The sequence below is a fragment of the Halichondria panicea genome, chromosome 6, assembly GCF_963675165.1.
Source record: "Halichondria panicea chromosome 6, odHalPani1.1, whole genome shotgun sequence".
Lineage (NCBI taxonomy): Eukaryota > Metazoa > Porifera > Demospongiae > Suberitida > Halichondriidae > Halichondria > Halichondria panicea.
In genome coordinates, this window is record NC_087382.1 from 1,496,168 (window position 1) to 1,520,601 (window position 24,434).

General features: G+C 40.1%; 2 protein-coding genes and 2 long non-coding RNA genes across 5 annotated transcripts; 1 reads left to right on the plus strand and 3 right to left on the minus strand.

Annotated features, from left to right (window-relative positions):
* Positions 1-1,493: 1,493 nt before the first annotated feature.
* LOC135337020 (uncharacterized) lies at positions 1,494-21,474 on the minus strand. Of its 2 annotated transcripts, none has more exons than XM_064532919.1 (5): positions 21,340-21,474; positions 21,205-21,279; positions 20,932-21,069; positions 20,657-20,806; positions 1,494-1,712 (listed from the first exon to the last, which is right to left on the minus strand). In XM_064532919.1, the coding sequence occupies exons 1-5, from the start codon at positions 21,439-21,441 to the stop codon at positions 1,647-1,649; spliced, it is 531 nt and encodes a 176-aa protein (XP_064388989.1). In that variant the 5' UTR covers positions 21,442-21,474; the 3' UTR covers positions 1,494-1,646. The 2 variants fall into 2 exon arrangements, with proteins under 2 accessions (XP_064388989.1, XP_064388988.1); XM_064532918.1 differs by lacking the exon at positions 1,494-1,712 and adding an exon at positions 19,995-20,162.
* Positions 1,719-3,166, minus strand: LOC135337022 (uncharacterized). The gene is made up of 4 exons (XR_010394997.1): positions 3,006-3,166; positions 2,851-2,925; positions 2,583-2,720; positions 1,719-2,420 (listed from the first exon to the last, which is right to left on the minus strand). It is a non-coding gene; the product is annotated as an uncharacterized LOC135337022 (long non-coding RNA).
* Positions 9,101-10,814, plus strand: LOC135336834 (uncharacterized). The gene has a single exon (XM_064532715.1). It carries the CDS (start codon positions 9,649-9,651, stop codon positions 10,771-10,773), a length of 1,125 nt encoding a protein of 374 aa, XP_064388785.1. The 5' UTR covers positions 9,101-9,648; the 3' UTR covers positions 10,774-10,814.
* Positions 21,475-21,750: 276 nt separating the features above from the next.
* On the minus strand, positions 21,751-24,231 carry LOC135336835 (uncharacterized). The gene is made up of 2 exons (XR_010394948.1): positions 23,985-24,231; positions 21,751-23,407 (listed from the first exon to the last, which is right to left on the minus strand). It is a non-coding gene; the product is annotated as an uncharacterized LOC135336835 (long non-coding RNA).
* Between the last annotated feature and the right edge of the window lie 203 nt (positions 24,232-24,434).

Here is a 24,434-nt window from a genome sequence, read left to right on the forward strand (position 1 = left end):
GCACATTTATAGCTAAAGACGACGACCTTTCCCATATTTCAATTGCAATGCTGAAACAGGTGTTGCGCGGCGGTACATGTTGGTTATTTTAAGCATTTATTTTACTTGCTGCATGTGGGGCTTGTTTTAAATATGTCATTATAAACTAGGCCTGTCTGTGTTGCATACATGTATCATGCAATGTTTGTCCTAATTCTGAAACCAGAAGCCATGATCTATCTAGCCTCGAGACCAGGCCGGGTCTCTATTGCATGGGTGATAGTGCACATGCACGAACTGAGTCTGGGTAACTCGTATACTTTATAGTAAACCTTTGTAAAATTATACCGTAAACTAGTTTGTTTACTAGTTTCTTTCCTATTAATTTTCAAATACTTGTCTCCTGTGAAGTTGTGGCTTATGCTCTCTATTGCGTTGTCGAGAAGGCTTGCTAGCTAGCTGTGGCCCTCTATGGTGTTGTCGAGAAGGCTTGCACACTAGTCTGAAGCCAGAAGAAGCTCTCATTTGTACAGAAACCAAGTTCAAAACATCACACGACCATCCAACCATTCTGGTTTCAGACTAGTGTGCAAGCCTTCTCGATAGAGGGCCACAGCTAGCTAGCTAGGCTACAAAGCTTCATATAGTACATGGGCGTGTATGGACCACGCCTATGATTAATTACACATGCAATATAATTACCGTATAGCTGGTAATTTTCGTGGGGCAAAATATTCGTGGTTTTCGTGGTTGGAGGTCTAACCACGAATATTTTACCCACGAATGAAGCGACCTTGCCTACCTTTGCCTACAATCTAAGCAGCAACCACGAAAATATTATCCACGAAATGTCTCAATATTGCTGAACCACGAATATTTTGTCCCCCGAAAATTACCCGCTATACGGTATACCAGGTCGTATTTTAATCGGCCTGGTCTCGAGGCTATGATCTATCAGACCCATTCACATTATACAAATTCCAATGCATTTGCATGGAGAATCTACCATGGTGAGAATATCAGAGACAAGTATGCATGGTAACACAACAGGTATAATCACTATAGGTAGAAAGGGTCATGATACTCTTAAAGATAAGTTGCTTTGCAATGTAGATCAAATCCCTCTTTTTATATTATGGACACTCAATATAATTATAACACAATGGCCATCCATGCATGCCCTCTCTCAAGCTCGCCTGACAGCATGTAGCCTCAAATCCAGGCTGACTTAATTGGCCTGAATTCAGCATGCAATAATTATACCGTATTACTAGAATGTTTTGCGAGCATCCAACATGCGATGGTTGATCAATTCGTAACAATAAAATCCGCAAAACCTAAATTACACACGAGATCCTTGCCAGAACGCAATAGTTAGATCGCAGAGGGTCAAATTTTCTGCTGATTTCGCTCATTCGCAAAGGTTTTTCAGCAAAATATTCGATTCCGTAGTGGTTTTCAACTATAACTACAGAAGCTCCCAAAATAACATACTTATTATGAGGTTCAATTCACTAAAGAAAACAAATGTTCATTGTGACAGTAGATCTAGTAGTATATACAAACAATGAAAATGGTTCTCACTAATAAAGTAATCTGCTAGCACTAATGTAGTAATAATACAGGCATGTTCTATTTACAACGAGTCACACTGTTATTAACTAGTACTATTGGTTGTTGATGATAGCTTCCTCGGGCATTTCATAGAAGGTCCATGCCACCATCTGACCAGTCTGAGAAAGAGAGAGAGAATATCGTTTTTTTCGTGTACTGTGCACTTCAAGTAATTGTATATGTTTTAAGCTGTGAACAGAGAGAGAGAAGCTGTTTCATGTGCTGTGCAAGTAATTGTAGTGCACTGATAACAGCATGAACAGCTTCCAGCACGATGATTGGAATACCCAGCAGGGAGATGAACCAAAGGGGAAGCACGCAGAAAGTTGTTAACCAGTGGCGGACCCAGGAATTTGAGAAGGAGGTTTCAAATTATTTAACAGTAAACCTATAAGCAATGAGCATGCACATTAGAGAGTTAGAAAGCCTAGCCCACATATCAATTGCATGACATCAGCCAGAGTAACTATACAGATACAGTAACTATACAGATCACAATCATTCAAGCTGAGTTGCTAGCTAGTAAGTTGATCCTTGTGTGAAAGGCGGATTCCGAGTCCATGGAACCCTGTCTGGATCCGTCACTGTTAACAGTATCAGCAATCAGATTTTTCTTTTGATGCGTTGTATTTTGTTGTGTCAAGGTTATATACATTACTACATGCATTCACTCACCCAGGACAGAGTGGCAATTATAGTGTTCCTGCAAACATTAAGTTTACAGGATTAGAAAGGTAGCCATTTGATAAGGAGATAATAATGCCCCTTCCTGCATCAAAGAAGACCATCCCCAGACAGAGAAGGAGCAGGACACTGAAAACTGTCATCTGATAAATTGCTAAGGAACTGTAAATGTACACACATAGCACTGATTAGACGTTGACTTTGTGTTTTGACACATTCATCAAACAGTTTCACAGTTTCACTGTTTGTATATAGGCAGAAAATACAACAGTAATACAATTACTATTGCATTTATGGGAGGATACAATGGTCCTGAGGATCCTAATCGCAGATCGTGCACTGATAACAGCATGAACAGCTCCCAGCACAATGATTGGAATACCCAGCAGGGAGATGAACCAATAGGGGAACCACGCAGAACCTACTGCTGCTCTACCGACGCCCTAGAAATAGGGGAGGGGGCTAGAGTGAACACATGCATGCAGACTATGGCAATAATAATTTATATAATATTATGGCCCCACAATACGCTTGCACTCGATTGAATAGGTGTACACGCATGCATGCACTTACAACAGTGAACAATCCAAATCCAATCACAATGAGCAACCATGGTAGAATAGTGAAGCCAGCCAAGCCCAATCCAATCTGCAAGGTGTCAGAGATAAAGCAACAATTCATGCAAAATAGGGAAAATAGCTATATGAATAATAAGAATGCAACAACACCTTTCTTGCTAGTCCTTCCAACATTTTTAATATAATAGCAGAGTCTTTAAAGGCAGCAGGAAATCTCCAGTGTAGCACATAAATTGTGAGACACTCTCCCAAATTATGTGTTTTTATAGAAGCTAGTATCATCTCCCCTGATGTCATAACTTTACTGACTCCACCGTGGACATTAAGAAAAGGGAGTTTATTTTAAAGACGACCTTTCCCTTATTTCAAAAACGCTGAAACAGCTTTCTCAAAGGATGATCTTTCCCACTTGTACATACCCTCCTACCATGTTGCGCGGCGGTACCTGTTGGTATTTTGAGCATAAATTTTAAGAGTTGCTAGGCAGTGTAGATCTAATCCCCCTTTTTTAATATGTGGACACTCAATATTTAACCAGCCAGTAAATTATGTATATGCATATATGTATGTATTAGACTCGCAAGCCGTCACTGTTGCAAGGCGAACAGTGACGGCATGCGAGTCTATGCATGCATGGCTATTCAACTCTATATACTTATAGCAGCACTCTGAAAATAATAATTGGCAGGGTTGTTAGCCAGCTAGAAGCACCTCTCTCTTGTGCCAGCTCCTTGACAGGCGACGGTGTTGCTTCCTCTTTGAGGCTGTCAGCATTTCGATTGGCTTGCTCTCTTCTTTTGCGTCTGATATCGGCCTTGGCAGTTATTTGGTTGGCGAGAGCTTCATAAGAAGTCTTGGTCTCTAGATTCGATTAGCATTCTAAGTGGGCTTGTAACCATGATCGATGCACTGAAATCATGATCTGAGTGGAGAGAGGGGTTGGCAATGCCTAGACCACCAAGTCTTGCTGGTAAGGCCAGCAGTTTCCTGTCCGTATCGTTAGGTGGTGGGTGTCCTGTGACACGTGGTATGAAAACCGATGCCGATTAGTCTGACTTATTCTGGGCACTTGTCCAAAGCTATCAATCTGCAAGCCAAAAAGGGAGAAATCGGGCATGGGTCGACAAAGTTGGAGCAAAAGGCGTTTTGCTACATCTGCAAGTGATTGGCATAGAGAATTGGAGGAGGATTTGAAGGCAGTGCACAATCTGCGCCAAGCATGTGCATGCAGCCCCGAGGGCCCCGCAGCCCCCTTTGTCCTTAGGGCAGTGAATCGAATCAGACAGGCATCAATGCTTTGGCCTTAAGTTATTTATTTATTTATTTTTCATGGGGGGAGGAAGCCCCTTAAATAATTATACATGTAAAGCGTTAGAGATATAAAAAACAAATACAGAATGAAATTATGGTGTTAACAGTTCAGTTTATGTCCATCTCGGCTGTAACCAGGTCGATAGAAGGCGGAGCTTTGGAAGCGTGTCCGATACTTGAACGAGCACCTCTAATGCATTGAATAGCTGATTGGAGAAGAGAGAAAGTAAGGCGGCAGCGGAGCCAGGCCAGGGTGGTTGAGTATGATTGCTCCCATTTGTCGGCAAGACACGCGGATAACCTTGTGGCTTCCGTGGCCAAGCCTCCAGTGGCAGACAATACAAGTGGAGTGAATGACGAGTGTTCTCACTCTCTGTTCATATGCCCTCTTTTTGATGGCTTCATGTTTGCGATAGCAAGCAGCTAGGCTCGTCTGTCAGTTGGAGCCTGCATGGGGATTGAAACTCTGACATCAAAGAAAGAAACCGTTAGCAGCAATGTCCAGTCTTGCCCCATGCATCCTGGGAGTTAGAGGTGGCAAATGAGAGAGTTTCACCAGTTAGGGTTGCAGATTTGGTTCTATTTACGTTTATGTTTATTTAATCTGTTCCCAAAGACATGCCTGGCTACATGTATACTGAATCAGTTCATCATATCTTGTGTATTTAAAGTCATTATTGTCTCAATAAACACATTTGGGGTAATGTAACCTTATATGGTATAACCTCCCAATAAAGAAAACCTCCGAATAGCAGACAAAACACCTGCACCAACTTATCCGTTATTCCGTATACTGGCCAGTACTGGCTACCCCAAACTAGGTTTTCAATATAATTTATGGCCGGATATATGACGTTCTGGATGTGGTTTGGCTGAATTCATTAACCTTGAGACACAACCACAAAATTAGTTATTAGATTTGAGATAAGGTCCGTTTTTAGCCGCGGCTATTTTCTGAAAACAGCCACCTCGCTATTCCGGCCAAGCTGCACTGTCCCAGGTGACTAGATTAACGAGAGTCTACTGTAGTGCTTTTTTATTAATAGTCTTGCACCATGCAGCCCTGATTAAAAATATTTTCGATTGAGCGTTCCAATAGGAAAAAATTGGGGCTGGCTGCATGGTGCAACACTACTTTATTAATGCATCCCATGCATGTGAATATATAATATAATGTGAGCTGGTGTTGGGTTGCAGGTGTGTGCATTGTTGTCATTCTTAGATGCGTGTGATTGGTTCAATTGTTTCCCCGTTGTAGCATTATCCTTTCCTGTGTGAGGTGACCATGTTTGGTGGTGTGATTTGACCAGTGATGTCAGATTTGAACCAATCATAATTATTGTTACTACAAATATCTGTCTGGATGAGTTTCAGAGCTGTCAATCTGAGTATGGAGTTGTAGAGTTGGTGAGAAACTACTCTATATACCATGGATACTAACAGATAAGAGAAATTGCTCAGCACTAATCTATTTCCTGAAACTTTTAAATAGTGATACACTAACAAAAGGATTGTAAGTGTTGCTGTAACAGTTGATTGTTTGATGCATAGGATTTTGACACACTCAATTATACTAACTAATCAATATGGCAGTTTTAATCTATCTGATTCTCTCCATAGTGACAACTTTGCTAAACAACTCTACTTGGCTAGTGAGAATGGCCGTGACCAAGAAGTGCTTGAGCTGCTACAGAGAGGAGCTCCACCCAACAACAGTGACTACTACACTAGAGAGCATGATGGGTACACTCCACTACACATTAGCATCCATATCCTAAGTGCAGAACTACTGATTAAGTTTGGAGCCGTTGTAGCTGCTGCAGCTACGTTTGGTTCGACCCCCTTACACAAGGCATGTGTCCACAACAGGAAGGCCACTGCTAAGCTGTTACTGGAGCACCACTCTCCCATACGTACAGGTTAACCTGAGTTATATAATACAGCTGTGTGTGCATAGTCACTTTACCCCTTCACTATACTGGTGATCTGCATCAATGTGCTGTATAACGCAATCACGATGTAATAATGTGAACTACTGAATAGCAGTAATTTTTGTAGGGTGAAAAATTGGTTGCTTTCATGGGAGATTAAAGCTGGCCTCGACGAAACATTTCCTTACGGAAAACCTAGTGCGTGGTTTACCAAAACGCATGTACAGTGCACGTAATAAAGCGAAAAAAAAGCGTATTGAACCTGTTAGTTTTGGACGCTTATAAGTGCAGTCAAAGTAAATGGACCGAGAGTTAAAGCGTGAGGCTGATGCATGGGATACTGATCATGTCAGCGAAGCAGCGGGTTGCATAAAGCCGGTCAGAGTTTCATGCAGTAGTTTGAGAGTTAAGTAATTATTATAGGAAAGCATGCATGCATGTTTGTAAACTGCTACACTGAGTGATCTTGTACCTTGTTAATTGTATACTGTCTGTGTTAGTTACCATGACAGCTAACCTCTGATACATATATATACTTACTGTTATGTAGTAGCTAGGTTTACTGTTACACTATTGCTGTGCACACGGCTATCTTTATTGTCTTGGTTAAAAGATCATATATTATCGAGACTCAGGTGATTACTAAACATTGCATAATAAGTTGAACAATACAGCCGGCTGCGCAGAGCGCAATGCCCAACCGGATATGACTACAAAGATCAATAAGGTAAATACCAGGTTAGGAATAAGTCCAAAACATTACACTTACGCTGTACATATAGATTGCTTTATAATAGTTAGACACTGTTTAGGAAGTTTCTACATGATTTAGAAGCCCAAAGGGCTGGTTGTAGTATCCCGAACGCAGTGAGGGTTCTACTAGCCCTGAGGAATTCTAAATCATGTGGAAACTTCCTAAACAGTGTCTAAGCATTTTAGATCATAGCAACCATGAGTATTTAGCCAATCAGATTGAATGTTCTTATCTAATCTTGGCTACATGATTTTCTAAGTGAAGTACATGATTTTCTAAGTAAGTACATGATTTTCTAAATAAGTACATGATTTTCTAAGTTGGATAGAACACTTCCTTTAGCCAATCAAATTGCAGTATTTATGGCAAACATGATTTAAACACTTATATATAGTCATCATTTTGTTGTAACGTTTTGTGCAAATTTGCTCTCTTCTTAAACCGAAGCAAAACGTAATAAGCGCCGGGGTGCTTGTGGGATTTTCATGGTGGCCACGCGTAATGTACTTACAAACACTGTTAACGTATATGTTTCATTATCCGGTAGGATAATCCAATTTTTGAAATAAATCTGGATGATTTAGGCATGCTGAAGAATAATTTATTTTAAACTGTCGATTTTACTGCATACATTATTATTTGCAGTTATTCCCGGTATAATACTATCCGACTAGAAAAACATTTGCAATGTGAAAAATTGCTAGGATTGGCCAGGGGAACCACAAAAAAGCATGGAAACAAGAAATCAGACGAGAGCATAACTCCAATCCGTTACAACGTCAATCACATGTACTTGTAGTTTTCCATGTTTTCCCGGCCAATATACCACGCAATTTTTACTGGTGGGGTGATGACCAATCCCTATATATTTATTATACATCCATTTTGTGCGGGCATTATTATAATCATGATGATTTGTGATGAATTGATGTTCCTAATACATGCAGTGTTGAGCACACTCAGGTAGACACAGTCCATCCATGCGTAGTAACATGTACGGACCGTACTGGTGACCTGCATGGAATGATGTGGTGGATGGAAGCTGGTAGATGGATCTGGAACACAGTCTATATACTATGTATTGTACATGTTCATGACGTTGTAACAGATTGGAGTTATGCTCTCGTCTGATTTCTCGTGGAAGCAATCGCAGATCTGAAGAAGCGCTTTGTAATCCAGGTTGTAGTCGTTTGGAAAGCCTGTGCAGAATGTCCTGGAGATGGCTGTACTTGGAGCAAATGCTGGGCAAGAAACTTACTTACTTAATTACTTACTTACTTAGTCAGTCAGACAAAGAGCGGTGAAACGTCGAAATAGTACAATTTTTAAAATGACAATATTCATTCATTAAAATGTTCATGGATTATGAAATGAGAGATACAAAGAGAGAAAAGGCTAAATAAACTATCTGTCTAGCCAGTTTCTTGATGTGGCCTTTCCCTGCAGAGATAGAACAGTTTGAACATGAGTCAAAATAATTGAAATATTGCTAAACACGGGCAAACCCACTGCCAATCCTATGTAAAACCTACTGGTTTTACTAATACCTATAATTATAGGCAAGCCATAAACATGCACATGCATGTGTAGTCTACGGTGGCCCTGAGCGTTACTATTAGTTCACCTTAGCTACTTGATAGTTCGCCTACCTTGATTGATACGTAAAATTTCCCTTCTTTCCTCAAGTTGATCTTCTGTTTTCTGTATAGGTGTGTTCTTACTATCAGTAAAACATAATCAAATATCAGGAGTGAAATGTCCTAAAAGAATGCCACAGTGATCAAAATGTGACCGACAAAGAAGGCAAGACACCTCACAATATGACCAACGACTCTGAAATCATAAAGCTCCTCTTGAAACACAGAGAGCCAAGGCTGCCAATGTCTACAAGGAACACAGCAAGCTCATCGGAAAGCTCTCCTCCGAGCGACCCTCACACCTTCCTCTGTTTGTGCTCATTATTGGTGATGGTGGCGTGGGGAAAAGCACTCTGTTGAAGTCCATTCTGAGCTCAAAAGGGTTTTGGTCTAAACTACGGAAGGCAAAACCTGTAGATGGTATCGATGCAAGAACAGTTGGGATCATACCGTACGAAATATACACCAAAGAGTTTGGGAAAATCATCTACTTTGATTTTGCTGGTCAGAAAGAGTTTTACACGAGCCACTGTGCCATTCTGGAGAATGCTGTTCAAACATCACCACTCATCATTAATATCCTTTGTGCTAAGCTTATAGATGATGAGCAGGCGATTATTGATTCCACATATCGTTGGTTGACCCTCGTCCAAAACCAGTGCACCAATCTGAAAGGTAAAGCACACATGATAGTAGTTGGTAGCCATGGCTGACCAGGTGAAGGAAATGGGAGAAGATCTACAAGCAAAAGAGAGCATCTTTGCCCCCATTATCAAGCAATTCCCAAAGTTTGAGTTCACAGAGTTCATTCCAATGGATTGTCGCTTTGCTGATTCGAATGATATGACAAAAGCAAGACAACAGATTCAGAAAAGCTCCGCTATTCTCCGCTCTCCAGAAACTATCAGCCTAAATGCTCACACCTTTTACATCTATCTTGCCGAAAGCTTCAAAGACGAACTTGCTTTGTCTTTGAGAAATGTCTACGAAAGAATTAAGAGCGATCTTAACGAGGGTCTGTCAAAACGCACCCAAGATATTCTTTCTTTCATACCCAGCACCTTGTAGAGATCTGTGATCAGCTGCATAAAAGAGGTCTCCTCTTGTTTCTCCGCAATGACAGCTCTCCAGAGAAGTCTTTCTTAGGGATTGACCAAGCAATGCTTCTGTCCAGAGTCACTGGGACCGTGTTTGCTCCTGAAAGTTTCCGCCAGCACTGCAAGCTAGCTTCAAGCACTGGAGTAGTGCCTTTGTCGAAATTCAAGAAAGCATTCAATGGCTACGACATAGAGATGCTGATCGCCTACATGTCTCATTTAGAGTTGTGTTTCGAAATTATTGACAAGCAAGTGTTGCATTTCATTTCGAAGGAGATTGCTTCTTCCACTGACAGAGATACTTCTGTTCCTGAGTCTGACACTCGATACCTCTTCTTTCCACGGCTGATTCGAATCAACACTCCAGAGCAAGTTTGGAAAGAAGCTCAAAGCATCAAGTACCTCTTTGGTTGGGTACTCGAAACTTCTCAAAACACAGAGTTTTTTGATTCACGCTGCCTTCAGGTCCTCATTCTGAGGATAGTGTTCATGTTCCGACTTTCCTCTGCCAGCATAGTACTAGATGATGTTCCTTCCCTGCAGAGATTCTGCTCTGTGTGGAAGAGTGGGATCTGCTGGTGCAACGATGATGGGATCACCGCACACCTCGAGCTTGCTGAAAATGGTCAATCTCTTGTTCTCAAATTGCGTTCTGACACAGTTCGACCTGAAGGTCTGATTCATCGATTTAAAATTTTCAGCACAATTCGTGAGACTGTTAAAAGTTTTGGCCGCAATGTGAATGTGATTGAATCGATTATTGATCCAAATGAAGTTGTCAAGCATTGTCTGAAATATCCCTCTGACCTTCCACTGGTCAACATCAAAGATATTGCAGCAGCTGTCTCCTCCAACAGAAACACAATCAAATCGACACAACAAATTGCCTTTGGCTTCAAGCACCTCTTACAGTTTGAGCCGTACGCTGGCCTGGATCAAACCACCATGCAGTGTATCCACAGTGACAAGAATGCCAAGAAAGATGAGAAAATCTGCAGAGCTTTCATTTCCCATTTTGCCGGCCAATTTGCCAACCCCGACATTGAAGATCGGGATCAAGTAGCTCGAAACAGTCACAAGTACAGAAGAATTCTGAGCCTTTCTAATGTCAACATTCAGTCGGTCAGTCCCAGACAGGAGGTGGTCCAGGCCCTTGAGATGTGGAGGAGTGAGACTGAGGGAACTTAAAGCTGTCTGAGGAAGACTTTCAACAAGTACAGCGTCTTCACTGGCAGAAACCCTCTGGTGAGTGAAATTTAACTTAATATATGTAGTTAATTTTTTCATGTACATATACAGGACCTAGCTGGTACGGCTCATGATGATATTGATCCCTCTGTGTTTAGTATCAGTGGAGATGAGCAAATGGTGAGTAGCAATATCTTAAGCTGCTGTCTCTTTATAAAAGGCTCTAATTAATAACCTACATGAATGTACGTAAAACTATTATAATGCATATTCATTGTTAACTCCTTTGAGTAAAAGAAAAATAATTTTAATATGCAAGCGAGTGTACATTTGAATATTGAAGTCTAGATCTAGCATTAATCACAGAAGTGTGCACGAAACAATAATTACTGCATGCATGTATTACTTTCACAGGACCATGATGCATTGAGAGAAGAGCACTCAATATCTCTTACCTCTACCTCAGGTAAGACTTCTGTAAAAAAATATCGATGTTTAATCTTCACACTTTCCTCACTGACTGACCAAAGAAATTCTTGGTTTTACTTCATCCCTCATCTAATCATGCCCCCCCTCCCTTACATGCAATTGTTAAAACTGTGTGTCTGGCTACATTGATGTTCATGGCACTAATCAATGTTTCACTTTCTCCATAGGATCACCCGTTAATCAAGTCACGCTCCAAGAACTAATAACCCTATACGATCTGACTGACAAGCAACTCAACAGTAACATAGAGGTCACTGCATGATACTCCCAAAATCATGGCTTTATGTTTTGATAATGTGAGCATGTATTCGAGTGCCATGGGACTAGCTCCTGCTGAGCAAGCCGATGTGAATATGTGGTACCACAGAGAAGGAACTCAAACAGCCATGATGAAGTGCTTGAAAATCTGGAAACAACATTATTCTTCACAAGCAACGTACAGAGCTCTACTGGATATCGTACTTGGATTGGGGAAAGGAGACACAGCTAATCTAATCTGTCAGCAATTGACCCAACGTTAGTACATGTACATTCCTTAATGTGACAATCCCCTCCCCTGAGCCCTCTATAATTATACTGAGTATATATATATAGCTATTCAAAATTGACTCATAATGCAGTATAATTATATACCACACCTATACGTATAAGAGGAGGATATGCACTCATAATTATATCGGTTACTACGAGGCGTATGTGACCATGGTAGCAGAGGATATATATCTTCCGAGTAGGTGCATGTGGTATATTAACTTATACCACGTGACCGCGACACTATAAAAGGACTTCCCCCTAGCAATCCACGATGCAGACTGCAAAAAGAGCAAGACAATGCCGGATTTTGCAACCAGCTAATTGAGCAACACGTCGACTCCTACAAGATACTCGAGTCTAACCCCCCGCCATAAAACATACTCTTATCATGGCCTTCTTGTGTTTATACTGCATGTATACACCTCCCTCCTAGAATATACTATGAGAACTTGATCTGATTGTTTTCATAATTATTGTACAGGAGGTGTGAGTGGTGTGGTCACTGGCTCGGACTCATGAACTGAATACATACACAAGCAAGCAAGTGTCTGACTATATCATAATTATAGGACAGTATCTAGAATCATTTAAAAAATATAATTATGTACTTGGGTGACAAAATTATTTTTGCGAATATTCATTTCTGCTATTCCTGCGAATGAGAGTAAAAAATCGCAAAATGTGTACACGCAGATAATTGGAAAACCACTTGTGAGTAATTATAAACGCTATTGAAAATTAACATTAATTTCACAACTTGAGCAACATTTAGCAGAATTTAATACCAGCAAAATGAGCTGAACAGTGAAATCGCAAACAAATCTACCTATGAAAATAATAATGTCAAAATTTAATATGGTAACTGTAATTATAGCGGGTAATTTTCGGGGGCAAAATATTATTTTCGTGATTGCTGTTTCACTGCAGGTAAAGTTAAGCAAAGTCGCTTCATTCGTGAGGAATAAAATAGATGTGGCCACGAAAACCACGAATATTTTGCTTCACGAAAAATACCCACTATACGGTATATCAAAACCGAAAATATAAGTCTCAGCGATATTAGGCGTATATTCGTCGTATATAAGCAAACGCCTGCAGCAGTGGCTGACAACAGCATTCCTCTAACTATATGAGCTGTACCCGGTACCATTTCCATACCCTCTCACCTACTCTGACGAGAGCTACTAATCTGAACACACATTTTCTGCATCCACAAAGGCAATAAAACCCAGAAAACAAAGAAGAAGCCTATACACCATTGATATACGAAAACCAGGCGACGACCCAACTTTCCAGTGTAATAATTATGGTATTAGAAGGCTCTCCTCGAGGCCCACACACCATCACCACACCGCCACCAGAGTGCCACCGGATCAGTCCATGACATATCATGCACCTGCAGCTAAGAACCATGTGATTACAGCAACTAAACGAATGCATGGATAGCCTATACTTACTTATAAATTATTATGCTACATATCAGGGGAATCTTAATAGAGGGGAGCTAAAAAGTCACCAAAATATTTTATTAGATCATCTATTTTTCAAGCCTATACCTATATAGTAGCTTTAGCAGCACGTACACAGAGTGGACGAAGTATAACCTTTAGCAGCATTCGCCAGATCTGAGTAGCCTTGATCCCAGGCCGCACTTCCTCGAAGAGTGGGCCTGGTATCGACTGCTTGCGCATGCGCTAACTATTAGCCAGATATATACCAGCTAACGCAGGATAACAACGTGTATGCTCAGTAAAATAACGATGTCACAACGAACGGAAGTGGATTAAAGCATAGATACTGTACACTCCGTGGATATGAAACACTTCCGCCCACTACTCAAATTCCTGAAACACTCATTGCAACAAATGACACGGATGGAGTATCCGAGATTCCGCGTATACCGTGTGTAGATCTGAGTGAATAAAAGCTGCCAGTCCAAGTTCTTCCAGTGCTGACTGATCTAGATCTAGTTACATGATATTATATAGGCAGGCATATGCATGGAGATATAGACTTAGCAATGGACAACTAAAACTGATTTAAAGTTAAAGGAGGATTCTTCTTTGTCTTTTCGCTACTTGTGCTCATACACTTGTTTGTTAGTCTTGTGTCTGGGAACGTTCGCTTCCTCTGGTGATATGGCAGTACCTAAATGAATGTGTATGTTAAAATGTATGTTAAAAATGTAGATAGAATACACATAATAATTTACTCTGGCTCCCCCTGTATACAATCACCATGCATGTATATGAATAATTATATCATACAGCACATTATTATCAACAAAAAGACACGCTTTCCTGAAATACCAAAATACTTACTGAAGGTTAAAAGGACATCTATATATATTATATAGAATGACCACATCATTTATAAGTGATGGGGCTTTTTGCTGGCAAGATCGCCTAACCACAAGATGAGCACCGTTAAACACCTAATTTGACCTTATATCATTCAATTTGCTCCTAGCCTTATGTATTTCCTTAAGTGCTGAACACATTCTCCCGGTACTTCACTTCATAGACTAACAGGAAAGCAAAGAAAAACGTTCCAATCATCAACCCAACCAAAGACCGCCTAACCACAAAGTTAAGATCACCTAGTAAGTTATATAGGCTCTTGGTACTTGGCAAAATAATAATGAGCAATGGCCAGAGCAACGAGAGGTATTCCTCCAAAGCTGATCACCCAGTAGGGAAGGTACTCCGATCCAAGAGGAGGCAACCCATCACCCTGTACGGAAAGTAGCAAACTTGCATGTAAAGAGAATGATATATGACGAAGTGTTTACTTACTTCTGTCAGCAATTCAAAGCCATGCAATGGCGATGAGCAGCCATGGGATGAGAGTCACCAAGGGCTAGGCAAAGAAAAGCCCATGCAACCTATATATACATGAAGTGTTGGTAAAGAGAGACAACTTAGTCTCTATAGCTTACATTCTTTCTTGCATGCAGGAAGTGAGGGGGAGGGGGTACAACATTGTTACAAATTAATATCCATTCTAGTCTTAGCTTCTAATCATGCAGTAGTCAATGACTGTAGCACTTACATTTATGGTGTTTTATATGGACTATGAAGTATATAATATTATGGTTCATTACACCTAGATTATTGAAGGTTGGGTTACTTGGCTCTCTTCAATAATCTATGATTACACATATATATACATGCGCACATGCAGGGTCCACGCACATGCATACTGTGCCGCATGCACGTCACTTTTTCCCCCTCATAATTTTTTTTCTACATTTCGTTTTGTACAAAAATGAAATGCTATGTGAGAACACTAATCACACTAATCATTTCATTTGTGAGGGTCATACGTAGTTCCAGTTATTTCAGCCAATCAGTTATTTCGAGGCCATGCACATTCAGCACTCACTATAGGTCTACTGGAGATCTGAGGAAACATCCCGGGTGCAAGCGTGCTCCCTTGATGTAGCATATTGATGATCTCAACAGGGAGAAGGTGAGATGATATCTTAGCCAGGACATAGTTGAGTTGTAGGGATCATCTCTTTTGGATGCAAGGAGACAGGCAAGACGTTATAAAAGCGAAAACTCGGCCTGGGATTGAGGCTAATGCAAAGTATACGCGGTTGTCTGTACTGTGTAGACTGTAGAGTGCTACTAAGTAAGTTAGGCCCTGATAAATTATTCACACAAATATTCTGTTCTAAATAAATGTGTCTATTATTCTCCAAAAATGTGAAATTAAGACGTATATAGACAACACAACACACAACGTATACTGATCTTTGACACAATACATAATTATATCTCAGTGTTATCTTGCTAAACTGATCCATCCATTTTTTGCCACAAAAACGTCAGTTATGCAAAACTTAATGTAATGATCTTTACCAAAAATGGACATTGATGTGCCAATCAAGTTATTCAATACTGGCCAGTATGTTGAATAATTTGATTATCATCAATTTGAATAATAGGCTGATGAAGTTGGATAATAGGCTGATCAAGTGCGAATAAATAATTTGAACAATATAGGTGAAAAATATAGGTGAAAATATAGGTGAAAAAATTTTGAATATTTGGCACAGGCCTACCCACATGCATGTGTATGTAGTAATACAGTCATGTAGATGCATATTCTATGGTTGATATAGTCTAAGAGAGAATTCCAGTGCATATGGGAGAATCTACCACCGTGAGAAGATCAGAGATGCATGAAGTAAAAAGGGATTGTACCCTCTCAAAAGAGTTGCTAGGCAATGTAGATCTATAATCTTTCCTTTATATTAATAAGCTAATTAATGGCCTGAGGCCACCTCTGAGTCCAAGCTCACTCCCTGCAGGCAATATAGCATGGCTATATTCAACTATATAGCACTGCAGTACTTTGAGTACTGTATAGCGGGTATTTTCGTGGGGTAAAAGATTCGTTTATCTGGAAAACGGTGGTTTTCGTGAGTAAAAATTTCGTTTAGTCTCGTTGCCTGCACTGCATTCATATGTTCCGGTAAGCCACGCCTATGTTAACATTTCGTGAAGGTCAGCTTGCCCACGAAAGTAACGAATTTTTACCCCACGAAAATTACCTGCTATACGGTATAAGGTTCATTTTACCACAGAAATGATAAACTTTCATTGTGCATGCATGTGACTTAACAGTTGTTTTCATTTGAAAGTGGTTCACTAAAAGATAAAGTAATTAGAGTTTCCTACTTCAAGTACATGCATGCATGCATGTTAAGCTACTGTGTTTTGCAAGTTGCTTGTCATTGTGCACAGTAAATGGGCGTTGTCTATAGTACTACTGAGTCTGTAGTAAAGTGAATGTGTCTATTCAGCAAAAAAATTTTTTGCTTTTGCTAACTTAGTTAGCTAAGCTGTTATAGTGTATATGCACATGCAGTACTCTGTTGACTTGCTATACTTCTGTTGATTTGATCCAGTATGGCAGTTGTTTTATTATAGAAGTGCACTACAGTGGTTTTCCTTACCTTTGCAGGCTATACTGCAAGAGCACTGCAACCAAAAAAATAAAAAAATAAAAGTAAATTATAGTATAATAATAGTAATAATAGTAAATATAGTATTTTGGTTGGCTTCTGTTATGATTGTTAGTAACAAGCCAACAAAATTACTTGCTATGGCCTGCAAAATGGACCTAATTGCTGTAGTAGCCTAAGACGTCAAATTAAAAATCGCCAAATTCTAATAGCTCACTCGCCAAATAATTATAATAGCCGCTAAATGTTCCAGGTGTCTCATATTTTGTCTGACTGAAGTGACGATAGCTCAGCTAACTTGTTGCCCCTTGAGTTGTGTGAAAAGTCTGCAATACCCAGTATTTTACCCATCATTATGCCTCGAGGGATACGGTAAAGCTGACTGTGTGTGTCTGTGTGTCTGTTCCAGCTGTAACTGCTCAACGGTTGCAATGCGACGAAAACTAACAGCTTCTATAGGCTTCTAGCCACGTTCTCTTGGATTTTGATTCATGGATTAGCAAACTAAAGCTTCTTTCTCGAGTTATGGCTAGTTTGACTCACATTGAAGGCTGTTGCAGTCTCTTCAGAATCTTTCATAGCATCATCTGTCCGCACAAACTTTCTATTCAACATATGAGTTAGCCTTGCACTAAAGCGCTAGCTTTTTGTTAGCTACAAGACTCAGAAAATACCTGTTAAAACAGCTAGCTAGCAGTAGCCATTAATTTTTTTGTGAAATTGATCTCTTTGGACACACCCTTTAATTATTCCTATGGATGTAATGCGCATGCGCGCTCATTCCCCAGATCAGATCCTCCTGGCAGAATCATATTTTTCTTGAGGGCCTGGTAAGCCACAAAACACTACTATAGATAACAATATGCATGTACACAAGTCTTTTCTTCTTAAATATTATAATTATACACTGCATGAACTACAGATCCAATTTTCTTCTTTCTTGAGGTCCTGGTATTAAACCCACATAATACAACAATAGATGCATGTAATAAGTCTTTTCTTCTCAGTGACTTTATATAGATAAGCTAACTTTATGAAATAATTATGCACTTCCGCTTATAATTAATTGAAAACAAAATCTTCTTCTTTGTTGCTTCCTAGATCCTTGAGGTCCTGGTATAAGCAGCCACAAAACACAACAATGATACCATAATTATACAATTGCAAGTCAGTTTTAGACAGATTATTTTATACACTTTTTCCTCTTCTATACTTTCTCTTCTATACTTTTGAGCGAAAGCAAATCATGGCGAGAGGCATTAGCACAGCGCCAGCTTGAACACTAGTTCATTTTTGTGATGTGTGGGTGGACTAAAATAACACAGACAGGTAATCACTACATTGTGGTTGCAGTGCTCTTGGAGTATAGCCTGCAAAGGTATGGAAAACCACTGTAAAAGAGCAGGTGGACAACTTTCTCTAGAAAGTTATGAGTCAGCACATTCCTGATTAAATCTAGTAACCACAGTAGTACTATAGACAACGCCCATTTACTGTGCACAATGACAAGCAACTTGCAAAACACAGTAACTCTATAATGTTATTACCCAAGGAGCACTGGGTGGCCAGGGGTATAGTATAGTTCATTGAGTTGCACATGCGCAGTAACTCAGAACACGCCTACATTTTACATGGCAGTAAAATATATAAACAAACAAAACATAAACAATATGTACACAAAATTAATGGAATTTTTATGATTTCCAATCAATGTTGAAACCACATTTTTTGTGGTAAAGTTTGCTAAAATTAAAAATTAATGACTTAATATTTTTGGTGCTATAATTTTTAGGTGTTTCTGTGTATGTTGAATAATTTGATTAAATAGGTGTCATCAATTTGAATAATAGGCTGATGAAGTTGAATAATAGGTGAAAAAATTTGAATATTTGGCACAGGCCTACCCACATGCATGTGCATATACATATATAGTGATAGATGCATATATTCCATGGTTGATATAGTCTAAGAGAGAATTCCAGTGTATATGGGGGAATCTACCACCATGAGAAGATAAGATCGAGACAAGGATCTGTGGCTGGGCAACAGATCAACAGATCTGGCCACTTGTAGTACCCTCGCTACGCTCGGGATACTAAATCAGTATCTTTGGGCTTCTAAATCCCATATAGGGCATTTCTCATCTGACCGGTCTGGGAAAGAATAATAAACCTATTGTTGTTTTCATGTGTTGTATAGGTTTTAAATCAGTTTTGATGCATTGTATTTTGTTGTGTCAAGGTTAGTGCTACAAGCTAACATCAACATAGTTAGAGAAAGAAATGAGTCATACTTCAGTGCATTCCATTATTTTTTACTCATGCAAAATGTGGATACATGTACACGCCTGTCTGTGTTGCATATATACATGTACAGTGTTTGTCCTAGCTAATTCTGAAAACAGTAGCCATACAACATGACTGTAGTATACACAGCTGTCAATTACAGACCCACATTATACTCCATGGTTGAAAGAAACTCCAGTGTGTTGGGGAATCTACTATGGTGGGAAGATCAAAGATAAGTGTGCATGGCAACAACAAATAATGGTATATACTATGTGGTACACCTGAGATAGTATACGTACCTGAGATAGAAAAGATCATGATATTGGCAAAGATAAGTTCCCTCTCAAGCTCGCCTGACAGCATATATACACAGTAATTATAGATGGCTATTCATATAATTATTATAGCAGCACCAAAATAACATGCAGTATAATTATAGCTATTATAATTTATGAGGTTCAATTCACTGAAGAAAATAAAAATGTTCATTAATGTGACAGTACAAACAAATAAGGTTCACTAATTATTAATGATGAAATGATCAGCTATACAGAGGAGGCTGGAACCACTTGTCCTTAGCTAATTAAGGTCACTAATTGCAAACTTCTCTCTTGCAGACTACTTTAAGCCTAGATTTTAGTGTCTGTAAGTTTAAAAGTCAAATTGTATTTTTGCCAATTTTGCTCATGCAAAAAGTTAGAGATACTAGTCTCAAAGCTATAGCTGTACGACAACCTCGAGAACAAGCCGCACGATATCAAGGCTAGTACAAGAGTAAAAGTTTTGATTGTATCTCTTTTGAGCAAAATTAGCGAAATATGTGCCCCCCCCCCTGCAAAATAAGGTTTTAAACTTACAGACACAAACAAAACTAGGCTTAAAGCAGTGTGCAAGAAAAGTTGGAGAAATTCAATTATAAGTGACTTTAATTAAGGTCAAATGGTTCCAGCCTCCTCTGGATCAGCTATAACACTTACAATAACGTACAGTACATACATGCATGTTCTATTTACAGGTCACTGTTATTAACTAGTATACTGTTGGTTGTTCATGATAGCTTCTTCGGGCACTTCATAGAAGGTCCATGCCACCATCTGACCAGTCTGCATAGAGAGAGAGAGAGAGAGAGAGAGAGAATAATTATTTGTTTTCATGTGCTGTGCAAGTATAATTGTAGTTGTAAGCTGCGTGAACAGTATCAGTTTCCTTTTGCAGTTAATGCATTGTGATATTTTGTCGGTGTCATGCAGTGGAAACCTGTTTCCTCCCATATACTCATGTATACTACAGAGCAAGGCTGGGGATTTGGTCAAATTGTTACTTAAGTTTACACAATTCAGTGCATTTGATAATTTTAACAGACCTTCCCACCAGAGGAAAACCTCTCTATATAAAGGACATTAATTATAATATGGCCCAGCCTATTAAATTATGGCACAGAATGAAATCACTATACTTAATTAGTAAAGTACACAAAATTAAGCAACCGGGACAGCGGACACTGAAGCTTAACACTGTGCAAAGTTCCTCTTACTATATACGGACAAACAGGAAACCACACCCAAATTCGAACCTGATATACGGTGCATGCACTCACCCAGGACAGAGTTCCAATTAGTGTTCCGGCAAACAACAAGTTTACAGGATGAATCAGGAGGCCTTGGGCGGCAGCGATAATAATACTGCCTCCTGCATCAAAGAAGATCATCCCAAGACATAGAAGGAATACGACACTCAAAACTGTCGTCTGATGAGATAAATAATTTATTGTTAAGGAACTGTAAATATTTACACATAGCAGCACTGATTAGACACTGATTGGCTCTCCAATCAGTGAGGTCTCTACACTGAGATAAAGCATAATGAGGATACAGCGGTCCTGATGATCTTAACTGCAGATCGTGCACTGATAATAGCATGAACAGCTCCCAGCACGATGATTGGAATACCCAGCAGAGAGATGAACCAATAGGGGAACCAACCAGAACCCACCGGTGCTCTATTGGAGCCCTGGAAATAGGGGGGGGATGCATAGCTATCAGTATAGAGTATAATTATATATAGAGTATAATTATGATTATAAGGCCCCACAATACTCTTGCACTCGATCAATCATTGAATATATAGCAGCACATGCATGCTCACAGTTGTGAACCATCCGAATCCAATCACAATGAGCAGCCATGGTAGAATAGTAAAGCCAGCCAAGCCCAATCCAAGCTGCAAGGTGTCAGAGACATTAACAACAATTCATGCAAAATACCACAATTAGAATGCTACCTTTCTTGCTAGTCCTTCCAACATAATTATAGCAGAGTACTTTGAAGGCAGCAGGAAATCTCCAGTGTAGTACACAAATCGTGAGACACTGACTCTCCCCATGCAAAATAACGTGTTTTATAGAAGACAGCATCATCTCCTCTGATGTCATAAAACTACATTTCCTTCCTTCTCCCCTCCCACCTTGGACGGTTTATTGAAAGAAGTTTTTTTTTTATAGACGACCTTTCCCTTATTTTAGCAAACACTGAAACAGCTTTCTCAAAGGACGATCTTTCCCACATACCCCTCCATGTTGCGCAGCAGAGGTTGCACGGCGGTATATATGTTCCTAATAATCTTTACAACAATGGGTACGGATCGTCGCCCACCCTCTGCCACGCCCACTGGGTTGTTTTTCATGACTGACACTTGTAACTTAGTAATATTTCATGTTTAGTTGCAGAGAAAAAACACTTGAAAACGACATGTACACAATTAATATTTATTAGCACGTTCACACCTAGTCTATTTTACTACATCGATGTCCAATAATAGCATGTTCATGGCAGATCCTGATGGTACAGTTGGGGCAAGCCATTGCTGTGTGCTTTTGCTCCTTGCTGGGTATCCTGTCTTGCACACATATTTGACATCTACCTCTGCTCAGTCCCACTCTGCTGACACTCACACGGATGTCCTGCGAGGGAGGATTACCAAGGTTGAGACCAGACACACCTCTAGCACATGCACGTGACATACTCAACAGACTACCAATCACTTCCAAATGAAACCCTTTCAAACACTTAGGCTTTTCACCTACCCTCACACAATTGTGCTTGTACAGAATATACGCATTATTAACAGTAATATCCACAAAATCCTGAACCAATACCGGCGACACTTTCTATCATATCCATACGTCTTCCTCATACGTCCTGTATTGTCAACCCCTCCCATGTACAAGTTATAGGCAGGGAGACAAGGGGGAACACTCTGTGCGCATAGAGTATGCAATCTGAACACAGCGCCTGGCATTGTCTCAGGAAATACATTAGTAGCAAAACAAATCACCTTACGGTCATTGAACACAAAGTAACAGATGTCATCCACAGTCTTAGATACATATTCACCTTTATGAGGTACCACACCCTTTAGATCTTAGGGGAAACCAGCGGCTGACTTTTTCATTGTACCCACTACGAATACGTCATGCTTACGTAAGTATACAATCAACGGACCAGATGTATAAAATTTGTCCATGTAGACCACATGATTCATTGTATGAAAAGGCTCAACTAATTGCTTCACTACCCTCATCAGAAGTCCCTTCTCTGACACCTTTTTCCCGGAAGAACCGGTGAGCCTACCACTATACACATCAAACGTACATAGATACCCACAACAAGAACAAGAGCAGCACCACACCTTGAAACCTAGCTTTCTGGGCATATGAATTTTACCCCCTTTTCTACCCTTGTACTTAATCATCATTTCATCTACGGAAAGCTCTTGGCTAGGATGATATTTGACCAAGTAGTTTGTACTGAGCGTTTCCAAAACTGTATGTATCTTGCTTGTTATCTTTCTGCTATCAACTATGCACGTATTGTCGTCACAATGGAGGCGCCGCGCAAGGATTTAAATCTATTGAAAGGCATGGTGTCCTTAACAGCCTGTACTCCTAAGAGCCGATTTGTGGACCAGTAGTCAGTATACTCGGGGAGCCTATGAATACCCATCTCCAGTATTATGCCAATAAATACCCAGATCTCGTCTCTATGTGTACCCTTCCAACTTTTAGCACCACACTGTGTGGCATACAGGTTTGTTTGCTCGGCTATGTGCTCACACAAACTATCTGGCCACAATAGTTTCACAAAGTCTATGAACGCAGTGTTAGAGGGGTCAACTTTATCTGCAGCACCAACTACACCCTTGAACTCGGGATATTTCCCAGTGGACTTAGCTTTTCGTAATCCATCCTGCCTTGCCAGCTTCCTTCGTTTCGGAGTTGGAGCCATACCATCCACCAGCTTGTCTCCTCCTCCTCCTCCTCTGTCTTCTGTGTCCTCGTCGTCACTCGCGTCTACATGACAGAAAGAAATAGCAACTGTCAAGCCACCCACCCACACACACACACACGTACACACACACAGAAACGCGAAACGGGAGGAGCCTAATACACCACAGGGACTATGAATATCATTGTAGGAGCGCTGTGAACACATAATAGTGCTATGAATATCATTAAGTGCTGGGGGGGGAGTGGGGTACAGTACAGTACAGTACAGCACAGCAGAGGAAAAAAGGCACAGGAAAAAAGGCTCGTCCACATCGAAGGCCGCTCCCACAGTGTGGGAAGAGTCTAATAAACCACAATGACTACGAATATAATTATAGGAGAGCTTAGGAGCACTATTAATATCATTAATGACTGGGGGTACAGTACGAAGCAGAGGACAAGGCTGCAATAAACCACACGAACCTTGAATATGGTACAGTGGAGGAGCCACCAGTGTTATGAATTAAGGACTACGAATACCATTAGGCAAGTAAGCAAAAAAAGCGACCGTAGAGAACGACAGTGTGCTAGGTACACACTTCAGTAGGCAGCATGTGGTAATGACTTTTCTACAAATGGTACAATGACCCAAACCAGTTACCTGAAATATCTGTCTCAAAACAGTCATCACTGCAGTCATTCTGGTCCTCCTTGTCCTCCTCAAGCTCGCTGACATAGTTTCCCAGACCCATTAGTGTGATTCTTGAACGATTCTTGAATGCTCCATTAATAGAAAGAAGTTTTTTTATAGACGACCTTTCCCCTTATTTCAATATTAAATTCAGCAAACTGTGAAACAGCTTTCTTAAAGGACGATCTTTCCCACTCGCACATACTGCTCCATGTTGCGCGGCAGAGGTTGCACGACGATACGTTCCACGTACGTACTGTATTCTATATAATGATGCAAATGTGAATACATAACTAGGAGCATGCAGAGCATGTTTGGGGCGAGCGAGCAATTTGTATTTTGTTGTACAGTGCATGATGTGGTAATTTAAGTTTATTTATCGAATGAAATGAATTAGTAACAGTGATTGTGGAATAGTGA

Coding starts and splice junctions, on each gene's coding strand:
- LOC135336834 (XM_064532715.1), top strand. CDS start 9,649: ATGCTTCTGTCCAGAGTCACTGGGACCGTGTTTGCTCCTGAAAGTTTC.
- LOC135337020 (XM_064532918.1), bottom strand. CDS start 21,441: ATGGGGAGAGTCAGTGTCTCACGATTTGTGTACTACACTGGAGATTTC. Junction 21,070..21,204: donor GATTCGGATGGTTCACAACT/GTGAGCATGCAT, acceptor CCCTATTTCCAG/GGCTCCAATAGAGCACCGGT. Junction 20,807..20,931: donor TTAAGATCATCAGGACCGCT/GTATCCTCATTA, acceptor TTATCTCATCAG/ACGACAGTTTTGAGTGTCGT.